The sequence below is a fragment of the Pleurodeles waltl genome, chromosome 5 (assembly GCF_031143425.1).
Source record: "Pleurodeles waltl isolate 20211129_DDA chromosome 5, aPleWal1.hap1.20221129, whole genome shotgun sequence".
NCBI classification, from domain to species: Eukaryota; Metazoa; Chordata; class Amphibia; order Caudata; family Salamandridae; genus Pleurodeles; species Pleurodeles waltl.
The window spans coordinates 514,594,964-514,617,067 of NC_090444.1; the positions used below are offsets into that span (position 1 = coordinate 514,594,964).

General features: G+C 42.6%; 1 protein-coding gene across 1 annotated transcript in view; it reads right to left on the reverse strand.

Moving 5' to 3' along the window:
• Positions 1-22,104, reverse strand: part of ECT2L (epithelial cell transforming 2 like) — a 502,849-nt gene that overhangs the window by 35,042 nt on the left and 445,703 nt on the right. Inside the window, exon 21 of the mRNA XM_069234316.1 lies at positions 17,437-17,525. Coding sequence (XP_069090417.1) covers positions 17,437-17,525 — 89 coding nt within the window. The remainder of the gene's footprint in view (positions 1-17,436; positions 17,526-22,104) is intronic.

Consider the following 22,104-nt stretch of genomic DNA (forward strand, 5'->3'; position numbering starts at 1 on the left):
TGATATCCCACAACACAGGATCAGATGGATTACACTCAACTAAAGAAATACCCCGGGGAACAGCTTTATGTGTCTTATACCTCTACCTCTGTAGAATTAAGGCCCATATGGAGCCAATACATGTTAGGGTAGTGCATTTTAGAGTTGATGCTACAAAGCACGACTCCCTAGTAGAAATGTTACATATCCTCACAGATAGGTGGGATATTAAGGACGAAATAGCACAAATGCAGAAAACAGGTCATCACAAGACTACTGAATGGATAGAAATGGTTCAAGACAGGCTTTTTAGGGGTGGCACAACCACCCACTGGGTGCCCCTGATTGTGTCCGTAGGCAAGGAATCAAAGTTACTGGATCAGTTTATGCTGATGACCAATGGTTCCGATATTGTGTTTTCCTTTTTTTTTATTGAGCAGATTTGCCAACATAAAAAAACGAATACAAATATTCACCAGACCAGTGGTTTTGCAGATCAAAAGAGAGCGTAAAACAAGCATAAATTAACAATCCATCAATACATATTTATGTAACCAAAAAAAATACTTATTTACTCGTGACAGTGGTACCAATCAACATTCAAGCATATGAAAAAGTAGAGACAACAATTACATAAGAAAATGTTTCCCCATTAAGTGCTCCAGTGCTTTGTTAAAATTTAAGTAGTTTATATAACCAACTGAGCAAATTATATTGCACATTATAGTTTAATCAAATGATCAAATAACAACTGAGGTTAATCATTTTAATCGTACTAATGAGACCTTTACCTAGCAAAAATTTATATTTATGTGGAGAATCAATTAAAACTATCCTAACTGAAGTGCTATATTGCGGTAAAAGAAATATACAATGAAGCACCACCAATTATCTTGCACATGATCATATCTGCTAAAGGTACTTTTGTGATCTATAGAGTTGATACGTCAAAATGCGGCAAGTTACACTGTCCAGTACAAATTTTTCCAAAGAATACTGCTGTAAAAAAACATCTCCTTTGTACTAAACAGACCCTTGGCACTATCAAAATTGCAGTTTTTCTTGACCGCTTAACCTAAGGAAAACCCTCTAAGACCATCTTGTTAACATATTACTACATGCCTGGACATAATTTCCAATGATGCGCCGACAGCATGACATTTCTTCAAACTGCCCATCCTCTTAGCGTATGCTTATTCAAATCTTCCTTTTCTCTGTAACCAGAGCTTAATTTGTGCTTGTTGTTTCCGGTGCTGAGCACCGGCAATTATTTTTGAGGGCAGGGGCTTAATCTTCTGCTTCAAGCATTTGCTGCGGGCAAAAGATACATATGAGAAATACGGAGGAAGAGAAAAACGAAAAAGTGTCACAATGGGAGAAAGCAGAAAGCTGCAAGAGTGAGCTGAAGGGGCAGGGAGTGACTTTATATGGATTGAAGAGGCCCGAGATGGCTTCAGGATTATGCCGCCTCAGTATTCCATGTTCAAACATTTAATTGCGGCAGCCGCGTGTTTAAGAGGACAGCTTTGGGCACCAGCACCGTTTTATTTACAAATTAAGCACTGTCTGTAACTTAAATGGTACTAGGACTGTGCACCACCATTGCAAAATCAATGATCTTGCTGAAATGATGCTGAAATAAAATTCTGGACATACTTATTCAGCCAAAAGGTTTAATTTGATACCCCGAATAATACCAGCTTTGCTCCCGGCTCCAGGGTCACCTGGATACCATGACTTATTGCTTGAAAAACCGCCACCCAGAATTGCTGTAATTTGGAGCAGTCGAAAAAATTGTTCAGCCAATCCCATTTTCCTTTTCAGCGTATCTAAAACATTCATTAGTAACAGATGGGTACACATTATGAATTGCTTTTGGAGTGAAATAGGCCATCCAATGAGATAGGAAGCTCATTCTTTTAAAATTCGCAGCCCTGAGTGATTTCTATCCTAATATCGAGAGGTGCTCCCATTCTCCAGCTGTCAACCCTACACCCTGTGTCCTGCTCTATCTTCCTCAGATAGTCTGCAATCAAAGAGGGATTTGTATACTTCTAAAGAGACCATTACCACTTGCCTATTCCATGGAATTGGGTTTTATATCACAATTGCCTCTGAGGATTGGCTTATCTCTCACAGGCTGCTGTTTATCAAGCTTTTAATTTGAACAAAACTATGCCAAAGTTTCCCGTGTTCCGTCCTTACTTGTACTTTTACCTCCTCCCAATTTGCAAGCTGAGTACCTAGATAAAAATCGCCTAGTGACCAATTCCATTTTAAGTTCCATATCCTGCAGATAGTTTTTGGAATCACCAATTCTAACACCTGACAATCCTGCAGCATTACCAGATGATGACATACCAGGATAAACCTGATTTAGAAAAACCCTTACACTGACCAAATAATTGCACGCAGCAGCTTATATAGTGTTTGTTTCGGCAGTCTTGCCATTTTTTTTAAAATACCAGCAAATTTCCTCCACTCCCCTGAAAACATCTTCTTTATGAAAAAAAAAGATCAAAACATGCTTCCCCTATGCCCATTTTAACCATAGTAACCAACCATTCGGCCTGGTAATTCAAAAGGAAATCAGGTAGAGTCAAACCTTCTTCCTCCTTATCCAGCTAGAGAATTGAATAACTCAGTCTAGAATGTTTTCCTTTCCATAAAAAATTTAATTATTAGTGAGTTTAGCTCCTTAAAAATGCCCAATTAGCTTTTATTCGCAACACTCTCTCTATTAAAGTGAGGGGTAGCGGGGACCATCTTTTTAGAAGTCCTTTCACTTTCACCAGCATTTTCTCATAATTTAATTTAAATAAATCAGTATACTTATCCATCACATAAACCCCCAGATAACAAATGGGATTGGGACGATTACTACTGAAGTTCTTCATTAATTCTACTGGCAGCACTGACGGATGGGCATTTAAGAGCAGAGTCTCTGCAAACATTCTGCTCCTTTTGCACCAAGATCTGCCCAACCTCAATAATACGTGATACCCACACTTTGGAAAATAAGTTATAATCTGTATTCAGTAAGCTTATTAGACAGTAAACGTTTGTGCTCACGGGATCTTTATCTCTTTTTAAAAAGCTTACCACCACAGATTCTTTAAAAGTCGAGGGGATGTCCAACCCATCTCTTATTTTATTGAATAATTGGACAAGATGCAGCAACAATTTTTTCTGAAATGTTTTGTATACTTCAGTTTGGACTCCATCAGTGCCAGTTGATTTTGCATTCAGAATCTTCTGTGATGCCCCAACAGCCTCGCCAAGCTAGATGTCCTGCAGCAGTGCCTCTACCTGCGCCTCAGTTAAGCATGGAAGCCTGAATTGCCTGTAAAAATCCTCGAGCCTGGATCTGGAAACTGCCTTATTGTTCCCATAGATGTTGTTATAGTGTTGCAAAAAAAAATCAGTGCTATTTTAAGATCGTCTTTACGTCTAGCATTAGAGTCGGGATCTCTAATTTCCCCAATGTGCAGTGCATCTTGCTTAAGACGTGTAGACCAGACCAGCAGTTTACCCACCAGCTGACTTTCTTCATGCTGCTTCTGCAGAGAAGTTTTAGAGCTACCGATCCGGGGGTGTGGAATTCCTATAGCCCACGCCCTGGACATAATGTTTGGGGTCAAGGACAAGTTTTCATATTATTTTGTCCTTGGGACAACTAGGCCCAACCACCTGCAGCACAAATCCTTTGACTGCAGTTTACTGTACCACATTACGGATCAGGGAAGGGCACTGTCTATACTAAAGATAACATTTATGTCCATATGTCAGTGCTGTTTGAACTTGTATTTATGATTCAATTTTTCAATTTACACACACCTTTATTCGGCTACCAGCCATGAAAGGGTAAAACATCACAATAATCATCATCATAAAATAATAAATAATTATATAAATACTATAAAAGTAAAAAATAATTACATAAATAGTGGATAGTACTCCTAAAAAACATTAAAATACAATCAGTTATCATCAGTCCTTACGCTAAAAAGCCAAATATTTCTATAGTTTGTGTCCTGCCCAATGCATTACCAATGTCCCATAGGCTTTCAATAGAAAGCTAAATAACCATTTTATAACAGTTGACGACTATGTAAAAAATGCTCCATGAGTACCAAAATGGCCATCTGTAATCTCTCTTTATGTAAATTAGCTGGTGTTACATCCTAAACATAATGTCTATCCGGAGTCCATTAACTTGCAGGAAGGAGATCCCATTTGCCAATTCAGGCATCATAAGTTTATCTGTAGGGGTTTATCGGGGTTAGAACACCTAAAGCCTAAGGCCCGCCTTGCCTCTGATAAATGAAATTGCTAAAAGAAAACGGCTTATTCCAAAAACGACAAATGGAATAGTACTAGATCTCAGGAATCTAGCCGCTTCGTTGTAGTTTATGATTCCTACGTTCCTGCAGGTAGGTCGAATCCATTTTTTCCTTGGTTTGTCATAGGCTTTACAGGTTAAGAGAACATGATCTGCCGTTTCAATGGTCTCCATATTACACAACCCACATGTCGCCTCATGTCTTCTCTCGCTCTGGGGGCCCCATTTAATAGTAAATGCCCTGATCTGGAGAATCCCATATCGAAACTTCATAAATAGTACTCTTGCTCGCCTGGGTTGAATTGTGTCTATCCATTCCTCAGCTCTAGGTATTGGTTTAATGTCCAAGAAACTTGAGGTCAGTCTACCCAGGTCCTTACTGTGAAGGGGGCTGGTTAGAGAGAAATCCCAATATACTTGCTTTAGTCGAATCTTGGATTGTGTTGTAAGTGTGTGCGGTTCTTCCCAATAGGATTTCAGCCCTAGATTGTAGAACCAGTGCCTTATGTGGTGGAGCCACGGAAGGGAGACAGTCTTGTCCAGGTCCATGATCTCAATTAATACTTGCCTATAATGGATCAGTTCAGGAGTTGTCCAAAGTCTACACCAATAAAGCAATGGCCTCAGGGCTGCCAATTTGCCTATTTGCTTCATGTTTATGTCATAGATTAGAGGAATCAATGGAGTAAATGGAGGCAATCCCAATACCCCCCTCATGAAATTGTTTTCCTGGGATGCCAGCGGGGTTAAGTTTGTGATTCCCCAGAGCTCAGCACCATATAAGGCAGCAGCCTGCGCTTTATATCTATAGATCTCAAACACTGGTGAAACAATCCTGGATCTTGAGCTTTTGTAATTTTTACTAAATCGCCATGGAGCTGTGGGCTAAGGAAATTGCAGCTTTGTTGACATGCGGAGTCCATGACAGCTTGGCGTCCAACAATATCCCTGGATAATTAAAGTTTTTTACTCGTTCCAATTCCTGCCCTCTAATCAGGATGTTTCTTTTTAGTGCTTTATGGGGGTTAACGGTCAGATATTTTGTCTTATTTGTGTTTATTTCTAGCCCCTTCGAGCTACAGTATTCACCGAACATCCCTAGTAGGGTTTGTAGACCCATGGGAGTTTGGGATAGTAAGATGGTATCGTCTGCAAAAAGGAGGGCAGGAACTGGATCTCCATTCAGTCTTGGCGAGTCATGGTTACTCTGTTTTAGGTACTCCACCAAATCATTAATATATAATGAAAAGAGAGTTGGGGCAAGCACACAGCCCTGCCTCACCCCCCTCTTAATGGGTATTGAGTCTGTCAGCTCTCCCTTTGGACCCCACCGAACCTTTGCATATGTATTTTCGTGCAACCTCTCTATCTGGCGCAGGAGACTCCCCAGCATGCCCTGTTTCCCTAACGCAGCCCATAACGAGTCTCTTGGCACCAGATCAAAGGCCGCCCGCAAATCCACAAACGCAATATAGAGATGGCCCTTCATTAATTTTGTATATTTCCACAATATTGCTAGTAACCTAAAGGCCTGATCGATTGTACTTGTCTGCTGTCTAAATCCTGCTTGATATATAGTCAAGATACTATTTTCTTCTATCCAGCAGCTAGTTCTATTCAGCAACTGCCTAGCATACATTTTTTGCATGACATCAATGAGGCTGATTGGCCTATAGTTCCCAGGATCTTCCCTAGATCCTTTTTTGTAGATTGGGATTATTTCTGCCCCTTTCCATGTCTCAGGTACTGGACCTCCCCTTGCTATAGCGTTGCTTAGTAGATTTAGATAGGGTGCCCATATTTCTATACTATGTTTGAACAGATCCCCAGGGATCTTATCCAAACCAGGGGCTTTGCCTGTTTTGATCGCTTTAACGGCAGTCACCGTTTCCTCCAAACTGAATTGTATATCAGATAAAATGTCCCAGGTGGCTAGATCTTTGTGCTGGGAGGGATAAGAGTCAAGATTGGGGGGATCAGAATAAAGGTATGTAAAATGGTTAACCCACGCTTTAGAGTCTATATGGTGTTCTGTGTTGAATATCCCCTCTTTACTACCGTGAGTAACTATTTTCCAAAAAGCCATTACGTCATTACGTTGGGCTGCTTCCAGCAAATCATGCCATTTTTGGTCCTCCCAATTTCTTTGGGCTGTAGCCAGTGTTTTCTTATAGCCAGCTCTTGCCTGTTGTACGGCTAATGGTTTTTTTTGTTTTAGGGCCTCTACCAATAATGTTTTCCCCTCCCTACATTCAGTGGTATACGATGGGCTGGATGGGGTGGTTTGCACCTTTCCCTTTTTATGCTTTTGCTGTATCTGTTTGGTGAGGTAGGGTCTTAGTGCAGTGCTCATTGACTAATGGATGGCCATGATGGGGATGTCAATACAATTTTTATGAGCGTGAGGTTCCAAAAGATCTGCGTATATGTTATAGATATTTGTCATGACGTCCAAATTGCCTAATATTGCCGGCCATTTTACTACCCTTCTATTGTTGCTAAGAGTGGGTTGTAACTCCACCTTATCATGTTCCTTATGTTCCAAGTCCAGGAGGTAACCCCTAAGTTCGATTATTAGCAGAAAATTATCGCTTACCCTCCTTTTGTCTATTTCAAAGGTCACTATTCTCTCCCATGTAATTGTGCTATGCATAATATAGTCTATTTTCGAGGTTGTATTGCCTCTCTGAAAAGTATCCATATTAAGGCCGCCTTGGCCCACTCTACCATTACACGCCCTCAGTCCGTGCTTTAGTGTGAGGCCCATAAGTTGCAAAGCAGCCACAGTACCAGGGACAGTTTCTTCTATTGTTAGATGGGGGATTGCTCTTGCTAGATCTTCGTCTTCTGCTAAATGTTCAAGGCCAATTATAGGTTCGTAATTACAATTAAAATCACCCCCTATCATAATTGTCTCTCCTACTGGAATTTTTTTGAGCAAGCCATCTAATATTTCTACTTCAAGTGACTCCCGATTTGCTCTTCTAGGCCTTATATAAACATTAAACAAGTGGGATAGCACCTTGTTTTTTTTTCCCAGTACCAACCACAGAATATCCGCAGACTCTGTGACATGTGTACATATCTCAGTATTTAGGGAAATTTTCACCCATGCAACAAACCCCCCAGACGGCCTCCCTCTGGCTGCTGAAGTTGCACTAATAAAAAAGGTTGTATATCCCAATTTGTGCGGTGGATCCTTTAACCAGGTCTCTTGGAAGAGACAAACATGATATTGATCAATGTAATCTTGCCATTCAGGATCTATGAGCTTACTTTTTAGGCCTGCTACATTCCAGGAAATCATAGTGACTATTCCCCTTCCATTTGAGGTCGTGACGTTGGAAGTGGGGCTCAGGGATGTGGTCAATTCCTTCCTACAGGGCAAATGCTCCCCTATACTCCCTACCCCTCTAGCTTGATGTTTATTCCCTTTATGGGGCTCAGCTACTATTGGGTCTCCGATTGGTCCCACATATACCTGATCTAATTGGATTAGTCAATCCACTGTTTCAAGATCAGAGTCTCCATTTCTCATTTGCGTTCCCCCGTTACTATGTTTGCCCCTCTGGGCTGTAGATTTAATAATGAATGGATCCGGGCTAAATCTCATAGCATTAGTTTTGGGGGCACTGGTTCTCTGTTCTATGTCAATCAGACCTTCAGTTAATCTTCCATCCTTTAATGTCAGTACAACAACGTCCTGCTTCCCCGTCTCTCCTGGCATTCTTTCTGCCCTCGTAATATTTGAGCGGATTATGGATAGGCAGTGTTGTTTATATCTGATCCAGTGTATAAGCTTATTCTTTAAGGAATCCTCATCTTCTATACTATTTTGGGCCAATTACGGAACATTTAACAAATAAACAACATTAGTCCTAGGGGGACTCATTTTCCCCTCAAAGTAACAGTCCGTATGATGGAAGGGATACAATCATTATGTGCTAGGGTATAGGGTTTCGATGTGGGTTCCACCTTTTCTTTTTGTGGCCCTGTTTCCAGGCGGGGTTCTCTTAGAAAGTTCCCTGATTCTTGGCGTAGAACTCCAGCCTTACCTATGGGATAGTTACGCAATCCAACATTTCCCTCATTTACCCCTCTCGCGCATCCTTGTGGTCGATATGGAATCTTAGCTATAGCTGAGATAGAGTTTGGGTGGGCATTCAAACTTTGAGGACGTATAGGTCTACCTTGTGCGTGTAGTAGTGCTAATGAGTTCTCATTTTCACTCTGAACTCTATGAGTTCCCCTATCCCCCCCCCCTTTTCCACAGTAGCTGATAAGGTTCTTACTTCATGTTTTAACTCCCTGACTTCCTGGATTAGACCAAAAAGTAGATCATAAAGATCTGTTAAACTTTTTGTTTTGTGTTTTAGATCATTTTCTGGATCTTGATTGGGTAGTGATATCTTCTCTATAGCTGACTGTACTATTGGGATGGTTTGATCTGGCTTATCCACAAATTCCCCCTCCTGTACATTCTGTGCTTTGTTAGTAGCGGATTCTGCCAGGACTGCGTACTTGTTGGAGCACACAATATCACTCTTCTGCATATAGCCCTTCTTCCTGGTACTATCTACAGTACTTGGATGTATGGCTCGAGTTATATCATCTTTGGGCCTACCTGTCCTAGTATCGGGCGATATATTTCCCTCTTGCTGGCTATCACTCTCGATCAGTTTATCTTTCTCTAGTTCAGCTTTCTTTGTATAATAGGAGGTTATCTTTTTATCTGGACCTTCCCGAGGGGTGGCCCTGTTACTTAATAATGACTCTACCTCCTCTGTAAGATCATCAATTTCAGCTATAGTACAATTCTCAGCTGCATTCCTGAGTTTTTTTGTGATTTTCTCCTTCCCCCGTGGGGGTTCTGATGCCTTACGTTTCCCCATGCCTTTTGTCACCTGTTTAATACTTTGCCTCTACTAGGTCTAGTTCCAGGACTCCGGGTTCTTAACCGATGGTATTACTTAAAGTGACCTAAAGTGCCAGGCACAAGATACTTGGGGCCATATTTATACTTTTTGACGCAAAACTGCGCTAACGCAGTTTTGCGTCAAAAAAATTAGCGCCGGCTAACGCCATTCTGAAGCGCCATGCGGGTGCCGTATTTAATCAATGACGTTAGCCGGCGTTAGCCGCCGGCGCTGCCTGGTGTGCGTGGAAAAAAACGACGTACACCAGGCACCGCCGGCGTAGGGGGATATGGGGCTTGGGCGTCAAGAAATGGGGCAAGTCAGGTTGAGGCAATTTTTTCGCCTCAACCCGATTTGCGCCATTTTTTTTCACTCCCAACCCCCATAGAAATGACTCCTGTCTTAGCAAAGACAGGAGTCATGCCCCCTTGCCCAATGGCCATGCCCAGGGGGACTTCTGTCCCCCTGGGCATGGTCATTGGGCATAGTGGCATGTAGGAGGGCACAAATCAGGCCCCCCTATGCCACAAAAAACAAAAAAAAAAACACTTACCTGAACTTACCTTAATGTCCCTGGGATGGGTCCCTCCAGCCTTGGGTGTCCTCCTGGGTTGGGCAAGAGTGACAGGGGGTGTCCCTGGGGGCATGGGAGGGCACCTCTGGGCTCCTTCAGAGCCCACAGGTCCCTTAACGCCTGCAAAAAAACGGCACAAAAGCGGCCGTACGTCATTTTGTTTGACCCGCCCACTCCCGGGCGTGAATTTTGCCCGGGAGTATAAATCCGACGCACATGCCTCGGAGTCGATTTTTTAGACGGGAACGCCTACCTTGCATATAATTAACGCAAAGTAGGTGTCCACGCTAAAAAATTACGCTAACTCCATGGACTTTGGCGCTAGACGCGTCTAACGCCAAAGTATAAATATGGAGTTAGCTTTGCCTCGAAATTGCGTCAAAAAAAACAACGCAATTCCGGCACAAACGGAGTATAAATATGCCCCTTGGTCCCTGAACAGACTAGGAGATAAAATCCTCTTGAATACAAGTAAGTACTTTTGTTGTTCTTTTTTAGATTGGAAGACCCGCCTCAAAAATGTCTGGTCCTGCCTGTCAGCCTCTGCTGAGGGGTGGGGGCATCCCACTCGTTGACTATATGCTTATTTAGTGAAGCCTTCCAAATTATATCCAATTAGCAGTTGCAGTGGGAGAATTTAGAGGAAGGTCTAGTGAAGGTAGGGCTGGATAATGAATTTGGCTTCTCAGATTAAACATATAAAATAGTAAAAATTAAGCTCTACTCTCTTAAATACAAACTGGTCTCTTACTGGAGATGAAAGAGAGGGGGCCCAGCCCAGCCTCCTCCGGTCTCTGACGGGCAAAGGACGGGCCCGCCCTTGGCCCGGGCTTTGCCCGGGCACGTCCCGCGAAGCGGGTGTGCTGCGTTGTTTAAAGGGGGACTTGGCCCCGTCCACTCAATATGGCAGCAGTCCTCGGTGGAGTCCTTTGTTGAATGAGCGCGACCCGCGAAGCGGGCGCGCTGCGCTGTTTAAAGGGGGACTTGACCCCGCCCCCTCAATATGGCAGCAGTCCTCGGTGGAGTACTTTGTAAAATGAGCGCGACCTGCGAAGCGGGCGCCCTGCGCTGTTTAACGGGGGACTTGGCCCTGCCCCCTCAATATGGCAGCAGTCCTCGGTGGAGTCCTTTGTGGAATGAGCGCGACCCGCGAAGCGGGCGCGCTGTGCTGTTTAAAGGGGGACTTGGCCCCGTCCCCCTCAATATGGCAGCAGTCCTCGGTGGAGTCCTTTGTAAAATGAGCGCGACCCGCGAATCGGGCGCGCTGCGCTGTTTAAAGGGGGACTTGGCCCCGCCCCCTCAATATGGCAGCAGTCCTCGGTGGAGTCCTTTGTGGAATGAGCATTTATGATTCATTCATGCAAACCCTTTATTATTAGGGTGAGCGAGTGCTGAGGAAATGTAAGTTCGGATAGTAGTTTCAGTATAAAAATGCGTACACGTTTGCAAAGTTGAAAAATATCAGGCTACTTATAATGCTCTCAGAATGCTCTCTGATTAAATGTATATATTTGCAGAAACTTGAAAGCAATATTGAGGATTCTGAGATTTTAAAATCAAAACGTTCATTAAAAAAATGCAATGAGGGAAAAAAAACTTTTGCTAAGCTGCTGAAATTTTAAGTACCATTTCTTTGAAGCATCCTTTAGTGTAAAGTGTTGATGCTTGCTAGTATTTCTAAAAAAAATATATCCATAATGGAAAAATCAGTGTGACCAGTTTCAACAAGAGTATGGGAACCATGGAAATAAACAAGCATTGTTAAAGTCATTAGGTTCGACATGGATCATCAGCCGTTTGTTTTTGTCAATGAGTGTCATGGTTTTTGTAAAATGTTCTTGTTGTGGGAGCTGCTGGGCCCTCACTATTATAACGAACATTGGCAAAATCAAAAATATTTTTGGGTCTCAAAAGGCACACATTTGCCACAGTAGTTCCTGTCATTCAACAAAACTACTTTGTGTGCCAATATGCTCCTTGAGAGAGAGCACAATGCTGTCACTCACAGTGAAGCCAGTCAATAGAGAGACAGAACTGTAATAAAAACAAAAGGTATTGGTTATCACCAGACCAAATTAGGGGCCCAAGTAAGTTACAAAAATGCAACCCATGGTTTATGTCCTTGCATTAGTGCAGATTTACGACTCATGAATTACCAAGAATTTATAGAAGTAGGCAAACAAATATTTGTAAACAAAATTTTAGCTCAAGCAAATATAATGTCTAGATTTGCTTATGTGAAAATCTGTTGAGCAACTACAGGTTCACTTTTCCTCCATTTACTTTTTTCCCCCAGTTGTCAGGAATAAATTTTCATGCTTTATCTAGCACAGAAAACAATTAGAGAAGAGCTGGTAAACACTCCTAAAACATGCACATTTGTAGGTTTGCACAGACTCAACAGGGCATTCCAAACCTGTCGCTATTGCTTACTGCAGCCCACAGCCTCAGTATGTGCATCTATGTAAAGAGGGCAAAATAAGGGATTTGCTAGAATTTAAACCCTACTACAGTATGACCCATAGCATATTCAGAGAGGCTAGTATCAGAGCCCTCATATAATGAGATTGCTGCCATAGTTTGATGGGGCACTGAATGGCACCAAAAGGACAAGTGGATTTATGAAGCAACCTGTCCCATGGACAAGTAGATATTTTATTAAATTCCACACACCTGTGATCTCTTCTAAAATATAAAAGTCCCTCAAAGTCTGTTTAGCCTGGTCCCTTTTAATTCTGTTCTACGACCCATCTCCCCCTAAATCAGAGGTTTTTGAGCATAATCAAGTGTGTTTTGCAATTCCTTAACCTGTGCATTCCGCGCTCTTCTCTGAGCTGACTCATAAGCAATCACGTGGTCTCTGAATGCAGATTTAAACGAATCCCATATAGAAAATGGGGATTTCATTGCTCTGAGGGCGATTAGTGGGTCTGCCCTCATGACCCACTGCTGAGCACTCGAGAGGACCCCCCACCCCCGTATGTTGCGCTGCATGCACAGACAGAGGTGGTTTCCGAATCTGTCAACAATGCTGTGAGGAGACTCCACGGGCGCATGTTTTGTGGCGTATCAGATTAGATGGGTTTAGCGGCTGTAGCGGTCAGTGTTCTGTGAAGAGGCCCTACAGTTAAGAGGCATGGCAGAGTTGCATCTGACCTCGCTAGGCATTGTGTCGCCGTACTGGTACCGGATGAGACACGTCAGTTGAGACGCAAGAGCAGGAATCCAGTGATGGTTCATCAAGGAGTTGTGATGAAAGTTTGAGGTGGGAACCTGTCGGGTGCTTTGCAGAGGTAAGGAGGGTGCGCTGGGCACTCTACCCCCTCTTTGCAGGGGCCTTGTCCTAGTCCCACCCTTTTTTTTTTAATAGTTCTTCCAACATGCCACAGGCACAAAAGTACTCTGTGCTGAGCAGCGCAGGACCGGACTCATTGGGGACTCACCATCTTTTAACTATCTTTTTACAATCTCTCATATCCAGTGGGGCCTAAAATGCGCCAGGTGCATTTGTGAGGTACCGACGCATTTTGCTCAACATCTAACCTCCTCAGGTTAAAAAGCCAAAAAACGTACGACAAAAGCACGTCTTGTGTCCACCAGGAGGGAGAAAGCTTTCGCGTCTAGAAATCAGCAGGTGTCCAAAACTGTTGACACTATGGAAACTATTTCGCTATCAGCAGTAACTGTGTAAAATTGCCAAACTCCATACGCTAACTCAGCTGAGGCAAAAAAGGCATGTGAATAAACCCTCTGGATAAAAATGTTTTTTTGTTTCACTCACTTTAAGATGGGTCTCCTGCAAGTAAATTGCTTAAGGATTGAATGTCGTCGGCCAGTTCATTACAGGCCCATATACTCCCTATTTAAGATGCCATTGACATTTCCTGAGAGAAACACAATCCTATGCATCTCCTTTCGCTTTAACTTGGCTTTGCCTTGTTGCCTCACTACATGATAGTGGCCAAAGCTGGACCCTTTTTCTTCCCGTCTTCTAGTAAGGCTCTTCAAAAAACATTATAACTGCATGTTATCTTGTTGGCATATCTGCTTTTTTTTTTTTTTACTGCACCCCACCCGATTCTCAACCCTGTAAGAGAGAGGGAAGCTCTCCAACCTACCTCTCACCCCCCCCTGAATTTTATAGGGGTGCCCTGACACTGCACCCAATGGCACTCTTGGCCCTCCCCCTCTCTACCCTTCAAAAAAGATACAGGACTGATCACAAAATATCATGGTAAAAAGAACAAAATCACTATGAGCATATACGATTTTTTTAAAAGTGCCAATAACCAATTTGGGCAATAGATACTGCATGGCCTTTCCTCAAAGACATCACCATCTGACCTGTGTCAATGAACCATCACATAGTGCAAAAAGGTACTGGCAGCTCAAGACACAAATTTTGGTACTAGTGAAAACCTGGAACCAATCATCCCTAAAAGCCAGAAATGTATCACCTGAATATATCAAAACACCAGATTAGACCATCTTTGAAGTACATAAGATTGTTGTCCACGTCCATAAAATTTAGGAGATGATCTTCTGTAATAGCTCCTTAGCTTCTTCCACAGTGACACAAAGATAGAATTGCCCTTTAAACAAGACCTTGAGTTTAGATTGTTGGATTGTGGAGGTCTGTGCTCCAACAGTCTTTAACTGGCTCATTAGTCCAATTAATTCCTTGCATCGATGAGCTGCCATGACCCACATATCCAAAAACACCCTGACTTGGGAGACGTCAGGTAACGAAAAAGATTTCTTTGAATGACTCTAGTTAAAAGTGCCCCCAATATCTGATAGTCTGTGAAGTTCACAATAATAGTCTGAGAAAATCTAGCATTCGATGGCCGTTGAGTGGGAACCCAATGCACACGCATAATGATAAGGTGGATCAATTCCATTTCTTGTTTTTAAGAGCTTTTATATTCACAAATTTCTGTGAGGATAGTTTCCAGGAGACGCTGGAACTGAAGCATTGATGGCGGAGTTGAATTAACCATGACAGAGTCCAGAACATCTTGACCTGATGGATTGTTTGAATTGTTACTAAGTGCTGTCATGGCTGTATTCACGGACCCCGACAATTGTTCACATCTGAGCTGGATGAGTCGCAAAAGGGCAGTGTTAGATCATCTACTAAAGTCAGCCTGGGAGCCTGGGTTCCTACTTAGGGCGCCCCCATCCCGAATCTATCCTCTCTTTCCTTGTATTGGGACCTTTTAAGAATAGAGGATAGACTTTGGGTCTTTGAAGAGTACGACTCCCGTTTAATGCAGCACAATTGTTAATGCCATTAAAAGCCTTCTGACTGTGGAACCTATTGCTTTCCTCAATATCTGGAGATGGAAAGTTCGAATAGACCACTCACACTACCAGTCTCCACACAAATGCTAGAAGCAGCGGGAGTATATACACTGTGTTAGATGAGCATGATGATCATGTAGCACCTTTACGTACCTGAGAATATGCCAAGATAGGAACTGCTTGTTGTACTTAAGTCCCTGCAAAGGATGTGGACAATGGAACATTGTTGGAGGCCATGCAAACTTTACATAACTTACAAAAGAAAATGGTGGATGAAGGAGGTGCCCCAGATGAATGGCTTAAGGGTTGTTTCAACTTGCTACCATCATGGATGCCAGGACTGTTTAAAGCTTTATTACCCTTTATCATGTTATTGCTTTTGATATGTTGTGTTAGTCTATTAGCTATAGCTTGCTGTAGGAGGATATGCGCAAAGGTGGGAGGGATGCTCGCAGTCAGGCCACCTACACAAGCAGTAGATGCTCAGAGTAATACATATCATTTTATACCAAGGTCAGATCCACGATTAGAGAAAATAGTTGAAATAACAACTTGAGGGGGAAATGTTAAGGAAAAAATAAAATGCGAGGAAATCTCACCACCACAGACATTAGTGGAATGCATTGTAGAACTATATGTAGTTAAAGAGCAGTACACGGTCCAGCTGCAAGGACACAAAGTGGGTGAGAATTCACCAGCAAACAGAACACAAACTCAGCAAGTTTCAGCTAAATGGGAAAAAGTTTAATAAGCCTTGAAGAGTTTATGATCACAGAGCACAAGTACGCATTTTCATTCTCATTGTTAATAGAGACATGACTTAGAAAATATTGGTCAAAGGTAACTTTAGTCAAGAGTATACAGAGTCAGTTAAGAAGTCTTGGGAACTAAAAAATAAACACTTACACATTCGGGGAGGACTGGATAATGTTTTATCAAGCTCTGTTAGGATTACAATAAGGGGAACCTAGAGAAGAGGTCACAAGATTACAGACACAGGTGATGTGGTATTTATGTGAAAGTATTTTATTAACTTTTTATTCTGTGACTTGTTATTGGTTTTTAAGATAATATGTATGAAGTCAGCATTTGTGTGACTGTATACAGGGCTGCTTGCAAGCAATCATTTGAGATCAGCTTTTCAGCACTACAGAGGTGACTGGTCTCCCGGTCGTTGTGATTAAACCTACTCTTGCCTTGCTGGAGAAGTCTTGTCTCTCTTTTTTCCAGTTTCTCCCCAACACTCCCTAAGGTGGCCTTGCATGGCTTCATAAATCTGGAGTAATACAACACATCAAAAATGGCTGCATTGCATCCCTCTCCCACACAACTCCTATGGATTTTGAGACAATCCCAGATTTATCAGAACTGGTAAACCTGAAAATGCGGCAAAATGCTACGACTCTCTAGGGGTGGCGAAACATGTGAAATATCTTCATTTCTCCTTGTTATTTCCTCTTTTTTTGTGTGTTGCATTCTGCAGCATACACAGATAGAGGGATATGCCTCAGAGGATTGTTTTTGTGCAGGAAGATTCCCCTTCCTGCACAAAAACAACCCTACATGCAACAGAGGCACCCTTGCACCATGGTGCATGCATGCCTGTGGTGGCACTAGGCAGCTGAAAGGGCACCAGTGCAGAGGAAAAGGCAGGAATGTGCCATACTGCCTTAAATACCGCACATTCTTGCCATTTTCCTGTCATGCAGCGCTGCAAGAAGACGTGCTGCGCTGTGTGACTTGGTCATAAATGTGGCCCTGGATGTCTAGCATCCTCATCAATTAGTGCAAAAGAGTTGATAAGTAGATGGTAACAAAAACAGGATTTAGGCAGGTGGTTGATAGTGAGACGGTACCAGACAAACTGAAGTTGTATTATATAGTCCAGGAAGTGTTTGTGAAGCACTCTGGAATAGTGACATCAACAGTCAAAGGTGGGTGAGTGTCAGATGCACAAGTGAGAGCACTCACCGGTGCTCATCAGCAAACTGGCCAGCAGCAGGGGGCTATACCATGACTGAGGCTGAAGAACAGAGAAGATGAAGGTGGCAAGAGAACAGAATGTGTTACAAGCCTTCCTAGTGGGTTTGTAGAGCACCAATATGCCTCTGAGAGGGATCCAGCATGCTCAGAATTGATAAAGAAGGTTGCACAAAACACTTTAAATAAGGAAGAAAATTGGACAGGGAACCTATGAACTATCAACCTCAGCAGTAAGAAGTCTAAAACCATGACTTGAGCTACAGCAAGTAACTACACAAGTGTTTTCGTGTGCTCAGAATTGCATTTTGAAAAATTACATGTTGTTTTATTACAAATACCTCAATGAAGCACTGATTTCTTCATTCGGACAACTTAGTAAGGCAACATCCTGCACTCGAATCAGGTGCCTGTTCGCTTCTAGTAAATTCTGTAAATAAAACAGTTTCATTTTTTTGTTTAATCTGTTTAATGAGTTTTTCATTTCAACTTACATTATCACATAATGTATGCAATTATAATTGTGATGGATGCCTTTACATTTGTGTATCAACTCTACAAAATAATGTTCGGATACAATTGTGTCAGGTGTGAGATATATGATCATAGCACATTCGGGCGACCCTACAGGTCAGTGTTTCTGATGAATGAGACAAAGACATGGACTTAATACATCTGTGATGTTGCTGTCCAGAATGTGTCAACAGGATTCAAGCAATAACCTGCTTTTTCTGATTTCCTTAGGTTGTATAATCTTAAAACAGGAGAAAGAAAAGGAGGGGAAGGAAAAACAGGGGAGAGAGTCAACACCTGTCAACCAAACCAGTCTTGTAGCAGAAAACACATTATACTGCAAAATTCCCACGACACGGTGACACCTGACCCAGCAGAGCAATTGAAATTACCAGGATTTTAAGTAGTGTGCGGAGTCCCTCCCGTATTTTTATAAGTTACAGTGATGTTGCCTTGAGTGGTATCACTGTGTTGCATGGAGGTATGGAGATCGACCAGGATAGTGTCCCAATGGCTTGAGATGAGGTATTTACAGAGTCCCAAATTATCCTCCCTTTGTAGTGCCACGCTTTCGGCCTGGGCCCATGTAGAGATGGAGCCGGACCAAGCCTCTACTTTCATGGGCTAATGGGACTTTCACAAGTGGTTGATGAGGCGTTTGGCTACTAGGAGTCCAGGTCTAAGAAACGTGTAGTGGTCCTATATTTTTTGTCCATGTGATAAAGACCAATTACGTATGTTTCCCAGGTGTGTAAGGCAGGTCTCCCTCTGCATGTGGATAAATGCTGCATGACCTCATGTCAATGTTGTAAAGAAGGACAGACCTATAACATGAGGAGGAAGTTGGCAACAACTTGATGGCAATGAAATCAAGCTGCATCTGTTCTGTTGAAATATTGATTAATTTTTGCTGGGATCAAATATGCTCCATGTATGCCATAATACTGTATTAGTCAAAACTGGGCGTTTTCAGGAACATATGTTAGACCTGCTAACAGTGTAGCCCTTTCCTTGTCAGTGCAGGGATGTGGTAGATCTGTCTCCCAAAGCTGACGAAGTGATGCAAGTGACATTTATTTATCCTTTTACTGTACACTGGGGAACAAATTAACTTTAAATTTGGCTATACACCAGCGATAAATAAAATGATATAAAAAGTAGTGTAAATAATTATACACTAAAATGTCATGTCTACATGAGTCTGCTGGTTATTTGTAAGAGTAGTGTGGTTCACAATGTCTGGAGAAGTCATAGATAACAGGTGTAACTTCCAGAGGACTCACTGAAAAGAGCTTGCTTGGGATGAAGTAGAGAAAGGACAGGGAGGATCAGAGCTCCTGTATCAGCCTTGATTTCACTCACTGACAACTATTGAAACAGCTATCTTGGGTTTATTCTAGGCTACAATATACACAATAGTCCCCCTTCTACAATTACCATGGCGCAATTTCCAAAAATATAATGAGATACTTCATTATCAAGATTCTGCATCGTTCCTCTATATCATCAGAAAACGCATTAGTGACTTGCAATATCTTTCTAATGTATGGCCGGGTGTACCTTATTGCATAGGTCATGCAAGCTTGGATAATCAGGGGCTGAAAGGTATGTGAATGGCGTTATGTCAGAACAAGTTGATTGGATTCTGTGAGTGTCCCATCATGACGCATTCTCTATCACTCATCAATTGAAAAACTACTTATAGACTATTCTTTCGAGGAAGATAATATTCTTGTAGAGGAGCCGTACGGACACAGATCTAGACTTCATTTACAGTACTACACTTGGAAACATCAGATGTGCAATATTTAGTTGTAAAGAAGAACATATTATCATCATTAGAAGATACATAAAGGGTAACTCTACTCTATCGTCTTTTATGGCCACAGGAGTTTCTACTAACATCTTAAAGCGTGAGGCAGAAGGATTTTTACAGGTCGTATATGGACTTCAGGAAATATGGATTTTAGGCAGACCACTTCACTAGCAAATGCGGATTACAGAACATTAGTAAAAATACTCATTAGAGCGGTTTCTCCAATTCATTGTCATTTTCTCTGGAGCCTTACCCACTTAGGGATGAATCTCAGGAGATTAATTTAGATGTCCTGTCTTTGGTTTCACAATAACCTCAGTTCATTATTTTTTATATATTCAGTTTCCTTTTGCCCTTTTTTATGTATTGGGGTACCACACCATAACTTCTTAAATCACACCGCTCATCCTACCCCCTCACCTTCCTTACTGATTCCCTTTCAGATGTCCCAGATCCAACCACTGACGCTCACCCTAACATTCCTTTCTTTACCCCATTCCCTAACTTTTTAAAAATTAATCTACAGCTTTTTTCCTAAATGCAACAGTAACACTACCCTAAAACCTAACCCTGCAACTAACTAACCCTATCCTTTCCCTTTCAATTAGCCCTGGGCTAAGTCTAATTCTCACCTTTACCTGGATCCAACCACTTACCACTACCCTAACTCTCCCCCTACATCTAATTCATACTTGCATCCTAAGCCATTCTTTATGGCTAACATTGAGGCGTATTACTTACCTCTACCCTTTCCCAAGACGTTTCACTCAATTGCTACTGGAGTCCTGGTTTTCTGTCCTCTGAGATTTTTATTCCAGGTGGATTTCCTCATAGAATATGACATGTCATCCCATGGTATTGATGAAGCTCTGGCCAGATCCAAGGAGGGAATGTGTTTTGGATGGTACCAATGGAATTGCACTCAACGATTTGATCGGATTCACCTTTCACCCGGGAGGACCTCATCAGTGGTGAAGGTATATAACATGTTCTTCCAATCAAAAGGGGTGCTTGCTGCTTTCTCTGGATGCTTCCGATTTGAAACTCAAAGGCTTCCAGGAGGTACGGCAGAAAAATTGACATACCGGAGTCATGTTGTTGCCAGCAGTGATTTTGACATCCCAAAACAGCCATTTCTTAAGATGCTCAGGGATCTGGGTACATTACTGACTGCAGTGGGGAATGTTGGATTGCCCTGGCCAAACTGAGAGTTCCCATTGAGCGTGGTGGCCAAGCCGGCCCCAACTTTCAAAACTATTATTATGTGGCTCATCCGCAATGGCCCACTTAATGGCTGGCTGGGTACCAGCTTGCGGAGACAGGCGTTACATCTACCCAAATAAAAACTGGCACTCTGAACTGTGCACTTTTCCCTCCTTGCAGAGTGATTGCCCGTCACTCATTGGTGTTTGAGATAGCACTTACCTACCTTTGAAACTCCCTAGAGTATACCAGCCCTGCACCTAGCTATGCACCTGCAACTCCACAGCTAGGCCTTCCTCTGTATAATGATACTGGCTCATTGCAGGAACACATTGGGATGCCCACTGTTGGGATCATATTTGAAGAGGGAGCCTTTATGGCTTTTTTTCAGAGCAATCTGGTTTGCCAGCTGCCATGCACTGCAATCGACCTGGCAGGCTCTTTGTATGAACCCTCTACACACACTGCTCTACAAATGTTCTACACAAAAAGGCATGGAAAGAGGCAGAGTACTTGGTTATATAGGGGATCGAGGAACACAACGATGTGACACTGCAGCCCAACCGCACAGGTCTTGGAGCAGGAATAGAAGTCAACACCAGTGTTGGTAGGTAGCCAGCAGCAGGTTCCAGGGGCTCGCATAGTGCAGTGGTTACCTGACTGGAGGCCCCAGTAGACCCTTGGGGCCAAAAAGCACACCTGGTGAACCCAAAGAAGTGCCAAAAATACACAGCATCATTTCTTAAAGGTCTCAACCTGCTGTGGCATCGCTGATAGCCCGGTAAATTTGGGGTGCAGGTAGACTAGTTGGTTGGATGTGGGCGAGTCCCACTTCAGCTTCCTATTCAACTTCACAGACAACATCAACCACGAACACCTGTCACAGGAACAGCCTTAAGAGTGAGAATGGGTCTGCCCCCTCAGCTTGGAGCAGTATTTATGCAAGGTCTGTGACTTCTTTAAGTATTCAGTGACATACACCTTCCCTACATGGTCCAGGATCATCTTTGAATGCACAATGGTACATTCTTTGCATGACTTGGATTAGTTCCCGAGCCCAAACATCAAAGGCACAACTCATGCAGGTCTGTCAATGGCACCTGTCTAAGACAGACTTTGCCCAGTTTGAACCCTGTCGTTTTCATGGGGACATTGTTCCCTTGCACATCGGAAATAGCAATTTGGAAGAATTAGTCAACCGACTATAAAGAGAGTGTATTTATGCATCCACGTTCAAAGACGCAGAACTGACCTCAACACGTATGGGTGCTGCTTACATGCAGCTCCACTCCGTTACTTTTAGGGTGTAACAAGTCTAATCCAGAGCTGCGCAGGGCACAGAGGTACTGCTGTGAAAATGTCCATATCCAGTCTTGTGTTTGAGGAAAATCCTAAAAGTGAGGTATCTGTCCATTAAAAAAGGCTGCTATAGCCCAGGACAGAAAAAGTAGAAGAGTTATACTTTGAAACCAAAAGC